At 45.4% G+C, this 12,777-nt stretch overlaps 1 protein-coding gene across 1 annotated transcript in view; it reads right to left on the reverse strand.

The window, feature by feature from the left end:
* Positions 1 to 12,777, reverse strand: part of RYR2 (ryanodine receptor 2) — a 3,071,198-nt gene that overhangs the window by 1,329,766 nt on the left and 1,728,655 nt on the right. The window contains exons 56-57 of the mRNA XM_078648003.1: positions 8,088 to 8,203; positions 929 to 993 (exon numbers count right to left, since the gene is read on the reverse strand). Coding sequence (XP_078504129.1) covers positions 929 to 993; positions 8,088 to 8,203 — 181 coding nt within the window. The remainder of the gene's footprint in view (positions 1 to 928; positions 994 to 8,087; positions 8,204 to 12,777) is intronic.

The raw sequence follows: 12,777 nt of genomic DNA on the forward strand, positions 1-12,777 counted from the left end.
GCAAGGCCAAGTCGTATGGCCCTGAGTAAATTCAGAGTAACCCAATGCAGCAGAAATCGTTGCGTTGCATCACTCCGCACTGGGAAGGCATTCCATGGGCATTGTGTGGGTGTTCCTAAGCAACACCCATGAATTTTTACGCATTCCCATATTTACCATTGCTGGTTGACCTGGGAATGTGCCAAAAAGATATACCTTCTCAGGTGACACATAAAGAGGAGACATCTATTTATTCCTCTTCATTAGTTCCTCTTTCTATGTGTGCTGCATTCTGTAGCACACATAGAAAGAGGAATCTAGAGAGGATTGTTTTTGTGCAGGAAGGTGCTGCTTCCTGTACAAAAACAATCCCGCATGCAACTGAGGCAACCTTACACCATGGTGAAGGGTGCCTGCATTGACACTGGGCAGCCAAAAGGGCACCAGAACAGGGACAAAGGCAGGAATGTGTTATATATATATATTTTTAATTCCCGCCCTTTCCCTGTCTCACAGCACAGAAATGTGACGATGCCCTGCGCTGTGTAACATTCTTATAAATATGCCCCCTAGTATTTTATTTACCCTGTGTGCCTCTCGAAATGTTACAAAATAAATCACAGTCGTCATCAACTGAACAAAATGAATGAATAATTCTGCCTTATTCAGGCAAAGCAAGCCTACAAGTCTAATCAGAAAAGGGACTAGTCAACAGATAATAACAGAAAATTCGTATTTGAAGTAATCAAAATTGTAGCCGTTTGACAAGATTCAGAATTTTAAACAAGCAAATTTAAATGTTGAATTACAAAATGAAAGCTCTATAAAGACAATGAAATGTTTGTTGTGTTCACTTAAAAGGGCATGTAAGAATAACTATGCAGCGATGGTAAACATTATGTTAAAATGTGTCCCTTGCCTTTAGAATTGTTCAAAAACGACCGCTTACCTTGGCAAAAAACTTGATTTCTTGCTCATGGGGAAATAGGTCTCCTTTGGTTCTGCTGCCACCATCTGGAGAAACAAAGCATTTAATCTGAAATGTTTAAATATCCACAGACGTTGAAGTAGTGGTGCCTTGTCTTTAGCTTGTTATATTTGCTGTGTGTACAAAGCCAGACTTAAAATGCCAGGCTATAACTTCTGACAAATTGCTACTTATTCCTTTAATTTGGAGATTGGTCTTTACTGTTCATTTTCTGACTGGAAAGTGAGCGGATTTGTATAGTGAACTATGTGGCAATCTTGCTGGAGTACAGGTAATGTGTGAAAGGAAAGACTCTAGGATGTCACTATTTTACTAACACAATAAAATGTACATTCACGTAAATATATGATACAAATATTTCAATACATACCAGCAGTTACGAAAGCCCAAATGAAGCACTCTTGTTGTAATTTTGAATTGTGAAGGAGGTACAGATTTTTAACATGAATAAAATAAATCAAGAAATTTTACTTAGAGGTGTGAAAATGATTTCCTCACATTGTTATTTGGGTGCTATGGTTATATCAGTAAAAACTACGGGCTTCATGTATGAGGTTTTGCCGTTGGAAAGTGCAGCAGGCCTTCCTGCTGCGCTTCCCTACGCCAAAAGAAAATGCTCTGAATCTATAAGAATTAAAAGTATAACAATAGTGCAGAGTTCAGAGTTAATGTTATTACCATGTTGGACTTGGCCCTTTTGGCAGGTTCACCCCGAAAGTTTTTGCGTTTTCCTAGCCTGTTTCTGTAACCTGGTGTTGGTGATATTAGGCCTCTGCACACTTTTTCACTGTGGTCCAGTGTAAAGTGTGTGCGCTCTCTGTGTATGTGTGGTGAGAGTGGCCTGCCCTCCTATAGGAATGCATAGGGATATGTGTGTCCATGGTAGTTCCTGATGTGTGGGGAGTGCAAGGGCGAGTTTGGTAACTGCGAACTCGTGAGATTAAATGCTGCGCGACGGTGTGCGCAGATGTAATGTTTCTAGTGTAGAAGTGCCACTTTTAGAAGTTAGCATTTCTGTGTGCAGTGAATGTGAATTGACTGTCTGGCTTATGATTGACAGGAGCTGGCTGGTGTGCTTGGCTCCAGGAGTCAGGATGGGTCTGCCCGGTGGTAAATGGGGAGATCTGTATGTAGATGGGAGGGAGGAGTTGCACCTGGGACCTGAATAGGGCGGCCATGGTCTTACGGGGCTCCCGGTGCGAGGAGGGAGCCCCGCGCGCAGATACGGATTACAGGTGGGGCTCTCGTCAGGAGGAGAGAGCCCCGTGTTGGGCGGACACGAGGGAGGAGCCCGACCGGAGCATCGAGAGCTCCCCGGGCCGAGTTCCCCACCCTCGCAGAAGAGAGGAGTGCTGGAGCCTCCAGGCTCCACGCTGAAGTCCCGGTCCTTGGAGAGGGACCGGGCGAAGCGCAGATGAAGGAGTCCTGCCCCCAGAGCTGGTGAGTGGGGGTTTGAGAGGGGTCCGTGCTTTTTCCTGTAATGAGGCCAATTCCCTGAGCGGACCCGCCGTTGGGGCCCGCCCCCTCGTGGCCCCATTTGTTTTAAAGTCCCTGTGTGGGGGCTTGGGGGGCACCATTTAGTTACCACTGCAACGTTGGGGGCACGTGTTTTCTTTGCTATTGGCCTCATGATGTTAGAGCCAGATGGCTCCAACGCGGCAGGCAGCTGTTGTTGAAAGAGCCTGTGCGTGGCTCCACCATGGTCTAATTTGATTGAATAGGCCCCAGTGGGGGTCCCCAGCCACAGTGTTGCCAGGCCTCATTGGAATGTTTACAGTTGCGCAACAAGTAGTGGGCAGCAGCACTGTTTAGGCGCAATTCGTTGGTGGAAGGTCAGAGTTAGGAGTGAGTTGCACTCCTTTGCCCCTGACCCAGCTGCGCACATAGTGCCTGCTGCAGCGTTTAGGCCCCATGTGATGGTTCTCAGCTGCCCAGCAAGTAGTGGGCAGCTGCAACGTTTACGTTTGCGCAGATCGCGCACCCTTGACCTTCGCTGCTTAGGAAGCAGCCCTGACTTTGAGACATAGGGCGTTTAAGCCCCCTTTTTAGATGGCCAGTGGGCCAGGGGGATGTTTACATTTCTAGGGCACCAGGCCCTAATGTCATTTATGTCCTGATGTGATTATGGTACTAGGAAATGTAATGCATTTAGTATGTTTTACGCATCCTGTTTGATACCTCTAAATATGGTTTATGATTATGAGGTTATTTTGCATTTCATGTGGTCATGCTAGTGAGATTATGTTTCACTGTGTGAGGTACACCCCTAATGTGAGTTCTACTTAGGAGGTAGGGTCTAATGTGTTTAGACTAATGAGGAGATTGCATAATAAGATTATGCTGGTGAGGTTGGCGCAGAATGTAATTCGCGCCTGATGTGACTGTGTAGTTTATGTTACAGATTGAGGTGGAGCACAGTGATTACCAGTGGTTACTGGTTGTATGTTAATGACCTATTTTACTTTTACCAATTTCTGCTAAGTGCTGATCTTGACAGTGGCCCACGTGGCCCTGTCATGTGTAAATAATCCCTTGTGAATATTGCCCATGCCAGTTGGTACAGTGTATGTTATGTGTTTACTATTCTAATGTGTTATGAGAATACAAAGGCTATTTTTATATAACCTTGTGTGGAGTTCCTTTTGTAGTGTGCCTGGGATGATGATGATGTGTGCGTGCGCAAATGCTTTACACATTGCTTCCGGGATAAGCCTGACTGCTCGTGCCAAGCTACCAAGGGGGTAAGCAAGGGTTATCTTTGGCATGGAACTCCCTCGCCCTGACTAGCAGGGCCGGACTGTTAGTTCCGGGCACCATGCAATCTCCCGGTAGGCTGGATGGGGTCGGGCCGTTTTTTTGTCAGGGGGGGCGGTTTTGTCTACTCCGCTCGACCGCTCCGTGCGGGGATAACTATTTGCAAAATAATGCCTTCAGGGAGTCTGGTGCTGCACCGTCCGTGTCCGTGACCCAGTGCAGCAGGCTTTAATCAAAATCATTTAATAATCAGGAGGCAAACTGTAGCGCGCTGTGAGCAGATGTCACCGCGTCTGCGCGGTCTTACTCATCACCTGATCATGCGCCTTGGGGCTCGCGCATTCAAAAGTGCGCGTGACTTGTGACAGAGGCGAGGAGGCATCCCAGGGAGACATCTCATAATTTACTGATTTTTAGCCCCCCTGTCTGCCACCCGCAGGTGAGTCTAGTGTCCATCCAGGCAGTCAATCAATCATAGACATCCCCATGGCACTGGGCGGGCATCGCGACCGCCGGGCCGGGAAGGGTACAGTATTTCTTACAAGGGGCACACTGGCGGTTCTAGAGTTTGCAAGCGCCTCATTAGCATAATGTGGCATTTGACTATGACTAGCTTCAGGCTGCTTGATCCTGTAACGCTCAGGCGCAGCACGTCTCCACTCAGAACTGCCTAGGGTCCCGATATTCCCAGCACTGATTTCTTCGACTTGAGGATTCCTGTCTTCAATCATATCATTAGGGCCATCTGCAGGCCACCCTGGCGCCCCGCCCTTGGTTTCCAACTTTCCTCAGCCTTTGTTTTCTGCTGACCAGAGCTCTACTGAGAACAGGGGAGCACGACCCAGTGCACGTTTACGTCAGCCAGCACCTTGAGGCTGATTCTCCAGAGCGCTGTAGTGAAGCATCATTCATTCATAGCCAGTTCCAATAATAGTTAGTGTAGAAGCGGTCTGATTACAGAAGCCTCGGAAGAATTCACGACATCACCAACGGCTCTGTGCTTCTGTTCTGAGCTTTCCTTTACAAATTATTGTTTTCGACTATGTTAGTTCATCTGGAGCGACTAAACTGACCCAGGACTACAACTCCCAGAGTGCATTAGATTGGAAAAAAAAAACTTTGGACGGGAATACCACATCATTGGTGACTGTCCACTTCCTCTGGCTTCAGGGTCAGAAGCAAAGCTGTTGTGAGGTTGCTTTTTTTTCCAGCTAGCAGCAGCAAGCATTCTGTGACTTGCATGCCCATTTTGTAGGGAAAAGTGAAAGTACACTTACCTGTAAGGTACTGTTAGGGCTCGGATCGGCGATTCTGCGCAGTTGATTTGTGAGCAGGGGCCAGGCGCAGTGAGAAGGTGGCTCGAGTTGTGCACCGTTGCATGACGTACCTTTTGTCAACCAAACAATCAGTCAAGGTGTGATGGCTGCTCAATAAAGCTGGGGGTGGGGGTGGGGGAGGGAGGATAACTTTGGTGTGGGTTGGGGGGCCGGGCGGCCGGCCACTGCATTGGCTACTGATCTCTGCTCTACCGCTGTTCCTTTCTTTGAGATTCCAGTGCCCAGGCCTGTGTGGCAGTCCTGCAGTGTTTACTCTGCTATATTTGTTATCACATTAGCTGAGTAGAGTGTAATCAGCACACAAATTAAGTTGTCAGCGTGTTGATCTGCAAACAGCACAGTCTGTTTGTGTATCTCTTGGCACCTGATCAGCAATGCTGCTTATGAGACCTGAGGAACAGACCCTGAAGATGCTCTATTACAAGCAGATTGATGAGGCCCGTGTGTCAGTGTCCTGTTGTTGAATAGCAAACTGAAGTTTTGGACCTAGAGAGTTAGCCCCACTTCTCATAGTAGGAATACGTTTGCCAATCAGGAGTGGCGCAGAACAAGTGCACAGTCAAGCAGCGCCTGCCTTTGTATGTCTACTAAGGAAAGCGCTGAGTTGGCTGTGCACCATACTGAACTGGAAATAAAACTTGCCATGCACAGAGCTCACTCCCCTCTCTTTCATTAGCTACAGACCAGGGCAAAAGGAGGTGAATTCACAGGACCCTTCATGGTCGGACTGGCCTGTGTGGCCATCTGCAGCAGCAGAAAGCAGGCCGCCTGACAGGTCATTGTGTGAGACATTTTTTGGCTCTTTGTGGTTATGTTTTAGGGACTGGTTGGCCGGTTTTTCCTGTTAATTTTCCTCATTTTATCTCCACAAACATTACCAGCAGCAAGCACAAATGCATGCATTCTCCCATAACTTGCAGGTCGCCTGCACAGCATGTCTTAACAAGTTAAAAACTACTCCAAATAGCAAATGTGGGCCACAGTTTTAGGTCTTTGATTCACTAATGGGGGCCACTTTTTATTTTGGTGCCCAGGATTATTTTCTGTCCCAGTCCGACCCTGCGACATTTCAAAGACCCGACCATACAAATTCCTTCTGGAATGGGGACAAATCCTCCACCTGTAAAGTCTTGTATATGTCGTGATGTGACTGACCCATTCCCATGCAATGAGGATATTTGACTTTCCAGCTAATGTATGGAGGTTTGCTGTTTTATGGCTGTACAAACATTTTGAAAGGGATTAACTGCAGCACTGATTGGGACACATTAGTTCGATGTAAAAATGTATCTTTCACTCTCTACTCACTCCTAGTCACCAGGGGTACAGAGCTGCTTTACTGATGTTTAGTTTAACAACCTATTGCATTCTAAGACTTGTAGTCCTCTTTCAGTTTAGATATTCAGTTGAAATAACAACCCTAACTTGTAAAAGAACAGCCCAGAACTATAGCAAGCATTTAATCAACGGTGACATGGAGCCATTTGATATGGTAATATGATGTCAAACTAAGCTGACTGGGTATCCTGGTGCTCCATTAGGTAATCATTTACTATGCTTTAAAAGTTAATACAATCTAATATGCAATGAAAAATGTGTTGAACATTTCTTTGATTTGGCCTCTCTGTCTCCAAACTTTTCTTGGGGGGAGAACCCCCCCAAATTTTCCCTAGTAGTGGTTGCTCACTGCGCTTGCTTGCTGCACACCATATGGGGGCTGGTCTCACTTTTACTTTGTTCTCTCTGATTCACTACTAGTGTCTATTTTTGGTGCTCGCTGTAAGAATGTCTATAGGTACATATGACTGGGTGGGTAACCTGGTGCTCTTTAAGGTCATCATCTACTATGTACTGTGCTTTGAAAGTTGAATCAATTGAATATGTAATGAAAAACGTGCTGAAAAATTCACCATTTTGGTATGTCTTTTTCCAAAATTTTCTTGGGAGAGAATGCCCCGAAAACCACCCTATAGTGGTCGAGCTCGCTCGCTCGCAGTGCTCGCTCGCTAAGCGTCACATGGGGGCTGGTCTGGCAAAATTTGTCAGGGCTTCAGTTCCCAGTCCGGCCCTGCTGACTAGAGTGGTGGTGTCTGCCTGGCTTTGGCGCAAGCCTTAGCCAACCGGAAATACCATTTCTAATATGCCACATCACACATTGTCGGACTTCTTGATAAAGAACTGCTTAACACTTCACATATTCCAGTTAAAAAGCACTTTACGGTAGGCAACAAATGGTGCTATATGCACACATATAACTTTTTGCACACCTACGTTTTCCTTCTGTGTGCAACAAGTGCCAAGGAACAGCCCCTAACCAATCACAAATAACTTGGGGGCATATTATCAAGAATGGCGCGGCAGAAAACTGCCTCTAAAGAGGCGATAATGGGCTTAATAATAAGCCTTTGAGAATTCTAATAGAAGTCCATGTTCTAGTGTGAACATGGGCTTCTATTGGAGTTCTCCAGGGCATATTATCAAGCCCATTATCGCCGCTTTAGCAGCAATTTTCTTCCGCTAAACCGGCGATAATTTTAATGCTGTCCTTGATAATATGCCCCCAAGTCATATGGTCTAAAGAAGCTACTCACAATGTGAACAATGGTCATCAAATGACTTTAAGATAAGCAGCTGTTAATAGTGCAGAATAGTACATCTAAAGAGGCAGCAGAGGATACTAGACAAGTTGGAATAATACATTTGCAACACAAAGCATCATATCTGATTAACGGAAAAAGGAATTGTTGGCAATGACATTTTATCTAATTACTTTTAACTTTATTGCTGGGAATACAGGAATGAATTGTGACAATGAATGGAAAATCTGCATATCCTTCTCTGTTATAAAAACCCATAACAGCAAGATTGTCAATGGCAAAATACTGTTATACATTATCCTGATATGGGTTACATTCCTGAAACTTCTTGATCATAGTCGACAATCTACGTTAAAACTTTACATTTTCCGATTCATTAAAATATATAATGTATGACTGTGGGGCTCAATGTATACTACAAGAGTAACATACCAAACTCAAGGATGTACTGATGAGCCTCTTCAACATATCTGATAAGTTGCTGAAGGAAGCTGTAGGCAAAACGTTTCTCAATGGACGGTGTATCCAATTCCAGCTCTTTTAAGCCCCTGATTTAAAAGAGAAACACACAGATATATGCAAGGTAAAAGTATCACCGCAATTGGATTAGAAAATGTGTACAGGCACATATGTAAATATAGTAGGAAGATTAATTCAGCTGAAAAATCAGAGACAGAGATGAGAAATAAGAAAACAAGTTACTTACCTGTAACTTCAGTTATCCAGGGTTTGTATCTTTCATAGATTCACATGCCTGAATCATTCCCCGTCGCTGAGGCGGGAGTCCCATGGTATATAAAAAAGCAGTGCCAAAAGTAAATTACAGTAGTAGGCCCTATGAGAAAGGCCTGAGGCCTAGATTGTAGTAGCCTATCTACCTCATTATGCTAAAAAAAACAAAGTCTTTGTTCCAACCAATCAGCTCACAGCACCCTCTAGAACCCTCTCTGCAGAGCCAGTTCTCCTCAGATTTTCGTTAGCTCAAGTGGGAATGAGTATCCCAAAAATTAGAGAACTGACTCTCCGGGGAGGAGGGTGGGTGCATGTGGATCTATGAAAGATACCAATACTGGATAACTGAAGTTACAGGTAAGTAACTTGTTTTCTTATCCAGTATTGGGGTATCGTTCATAGATTCACATGCCTGAATCAGAATAGCAAGCAGTATGCCAGACAAAAGTCGGTTGCGGATGGTGGGAGACTTATTGTGATACACTCCCATAAACACATGTTTAACAACCAACAATTGCGAAGTAAATACATTACTAATGAAAGACATGACTAAATGACAAGGAGCAGTCATATAATTTTAAAAAGGAAAGTAATATCACTGCAAAAGAAGCAAGTAATCTGCAATACATGTACATCTTTAACCTTTACAGAAATATTGAAAGGCATAGACTCATTATAAGATGAATAAAACATTGGTTACCTGAATTTGTTTTTAAGGAAATAGGTGACGTAAAACCGCTTGACCAACTGCCACATCATGTTGATTTGCTGATTGCAGGCAGTAATGTCTTGTAAACGTGTGGATATTCTTCCATGTCGCAGCACGGCAGATATTCTCTAGCGTCACTCCTGCAAACAATGCTGTAGACGCCGCTACAGCTCTTGTAGGATGAGACCTGACAGTCCTTTGTAATGGTCGGTTAGATTTGGTGTGGCAAAAATGGATCGCGGAGGCTATCCAGCTGGAAATTGTGGCTTTAGTGACCGCTATCCCCAGTGTAGCTTGGCCATAAGCCATGAATAACTGATCTGATTTCCTGAAGCTTTTTGTTCTTTGAAGATAAAACTTCAAACATTGTTTAATGTCCAAAGAATGCAGTGTTCTTTCCGCCGGGATTGTAGGGTTTGGGAAGAAAACTCGCAATTTCACTGGTTTATTTAGATGGAACGGAGAAGGCACTTGGGGTATGAAAGTTGGATTCGTTCGAAGAGTGACATACTCTTGTGAGAAATGTAAGAAAGGTTCCTTTATAGTAAAAGCCTGAATTTTTCCCACTCTCTGGCAGAAGTTAGGGCTAAAAGCAAGGCGACCTTCCATGTCGGGTACTTGAGGTCGGCTTTGTGAATTGGCTCGAACAGGTGTTTCATCAGTTGTGAGAGGACCGTGTTGAGTTCCCATTCCGGTGGTGAAGGTTTAACCGGAGGATAAATCCGGAAAAGACCTCTCATGAACTGTTTTATCAGCGATGAAGAACATAGTGAGGGAATGTCAACCACCTTCCTGAACCTGGATAGAGCCACTAGATGGACCTTTATCGAAGAGAAAGAAAGACCAGAACGAGCCAAATGTAAGAGATAAGGAAGAATGTTTTCTGCTGGAGCTTCAATAGGGTGTAAAGCATTTGAAGTACACCAGGAGGAGAATCGCTTCCATTTGAGACGATAAGTCTTTAATGTGCTCTGGGCTCGTGCTTTCTTTAAGATGTCCCCGCAATCCTGAGGGATTTGGAGTTGTTGAAATTCTAAGAAGTTAGGAGCCATGCGTGCAATTTCAGAGATTGATGGTCTGGATGAAGTATCTGACCCACATTGCATGACAGAAGTGTTGGAGCCAGGAGAAGTTTGATTGGAGGCTCCTGCGATAGCAACATGAGCTCCTGAAACCAATACTGACGAGGCAATCTGGGAGCAATTAGGAGGAGACGGCAGCTCTCCTGTTTCATTTTGCGCAATACTCGTGGAATCAACGGGATCGGAGGAAAGGCGTAGGCATAAATACCTGACTATCGCATGGACAGGGCATTCCCTCTTGATCCCTGTTAAGGGTATCAGCTGGCGTAATACCGCCATTTCTTGTTCTGTTGGGTTGCAAACAAGCCCAACGTTGGCTGGCCCCAAGTCTGAAACACCTTGATCAATTGAGTGTTGTCCAGCTCCCACTCGTGGCAATCTGACAAGGATCTGCTGAGTTTGTCTGCTAGGGTATTGTGGAGGCCCTTGACATGTTTCGCCTTGAGAGTTGTGTTGTGAAGTGTCAGCCATTCCCATAACTTTGAGAGCGTAGCTGACCTTGTCCCTCCCTGCTTGTTTACATAAAACATGCTGGTGGTATTGTCCGTTCGGACCAGGACTGAAGACCCTGCGATTCTGGGAAGGAACGCTTGTAGGGATAGAAAATGGCTCTCAACTCTAGACTGTTGTTGTGACATTGTTCGTATTTCTGGGACCATTTGCCCTGCACTTGCAAGTCCTGGAGATGACCTCCCCAGCCCTCCATGGACGCATCTGTCGTTAGAACGAAGTCCGGAGGAGTTTGCAAGAATGTGAGTCCTTGTTTTAGATTGTGTAGTTGCGTCCACCATTGAAGAGCATCTACCATGCGTGGGGTGACTTTGATGATGTCCTCAAAGGAACCTGTCGCTTGTTGCCACTGGAGATGCAGATCCTCCTGTAGAGGCCGCATTTTGAGACGTGCCAGTGGAATGAGATTTATGGCCGAAGAACACATTCCCAGAAGTGAAGCAAACAGGCGAACACAAAGAGACTTTCTTTTTGACAGTTTTATGGCCAATGTCTGTAGACGGAGCTGCCTTTCTTGAGACAAGAATGCCTTGCATTGTATTGTGTCGGATGTATGACATTACAACGCATGCTTTTACCACGCATGCCTTTACAACGCGGTTTTTACAACGCATACCTTTACAACGCATAGCGCTTTGGGGTGCTGGATAGTGAACAGTTTAATTTACTATTCCAAGTCCAGTCCCCGTGGATAGTAGGGAAGGTGTTGGATAGTAAATTAAATCTATTCCCTATCCTAGAGCGCCCCAGCGCAATGCGTTGTAATGGTTTGCGTTGTAAAAGTTGTGTTGTAAAGGCACTGCGTGGTAAAAGTTGCGTTGTAAAGGATGTTTCCCTATCGTGTCCAGACGAGCCCCTAGGAAAAGCAGGATTCTTCTCGGAAGCAATTGAGATTTGTTTTCATTCACAGTGAGACCTAGGGATGCAAAGAGATTGCGACACGCTGCTATGTCGCTCTGTACTCTGCACTTTGATGGACCTTTGACTAGCCAGTCGTCCAAGTACGGGAAAACCTGGATCCCTGAAGAGCGTAGTGCTGCCGCCACCGGGGCCAGGCCCTTCGTAAAAATCCTTGGAGCCGACTTGAAGCCAAATGGGAGTACTTTGAACTGATAATGGGCACCAGCCACAGTGAAACAGAGATACTTTCGATGTTTTGGATGAATTGGGATGTGGAAGTAAGCTTCTTCCATGTCCAAAGAAGCCATAAAATCTCCCTCGTTTAGACAACTTAGAATTTCCAAAAGAGTGACCATGCAGAAACCCTGCTTCTTGAGATATCTGTTGAGATTGCGCAGGTCCCAGATCGGTCGCCATTCCCCTGATTTCTTCTTTATGAGGAAAAAACGGGAATAGAAGCCTGTCCGCCTCTGATGAACTGGAACTTTTTCTATAGCGCTCTTGAGGAGCATTGAGGGAACTTCCTTGAACAATAGGTGAAGATGAGGGGCAGGGGGACACCTAGGCGGAGTCATTGGTGGTTTGGTGACAAACTCCAGGGTGTGTCCATGTTGAACAAGGTCCAGCACCCATTGATCGGATGTAATCTGCTGCCACTGTTTTTGAAAGGTAGATATTTTCGCGCCCACAGGGAGGGAAGGAAATAAGGTTGGCGCCTGGCAGATCTCACTGTTTTCTGTGAGTGTCTCGCCCTTGATTGTTTGTGCGCTTTCGTCCGCCTTGACGAGAGACACTAGCTGTTCCGGACTGGCGATAAGAAGACTGATAATTCTGCCGGTATTGAGGCTGATATTGTCTGTCTTGTTGGATTAGATTAATCATACCAGCCATGTCGGACCACATTTGGCGATCATAACGCCCTATAATCGCCAAAGAATTTGCAGCTCTGATCGAGGCAGCAGCCATGGTGGAATTTATTTTTATCGATAAGGTCCAAACGACGCCCCTCCTTATCTGGTGGTGTAGTAATGGGGGTGGCTGAGTTTTTTGATCTTTGTTGTGCGGCCTGCGAGATGACCGAATCCGGCCGTGGGTGTCCAGTGAGGCATGAAGGGCTATTGAGAGGAGAGCGATATTTTTTGTCAATCCGTGGTAACACGGCCGGCACAGAAGCAGGATTTTTCATCAC

Source organism: Lissotriton helveticus, chromosome 6, assembly GCF_964261635.1.
Source record: "Lissotriton helveticus chromosome 6, aLisHel1.1, whole genome shotgun sequence".
In the NCBI taxonomy this organism is placed as follows: domain Eukaryota; kingdom Metazoa; phylum Chordata; class Amphibia; order Caudata; family Salamandridae; genus Lissotriton; species Lissotriton helveticus.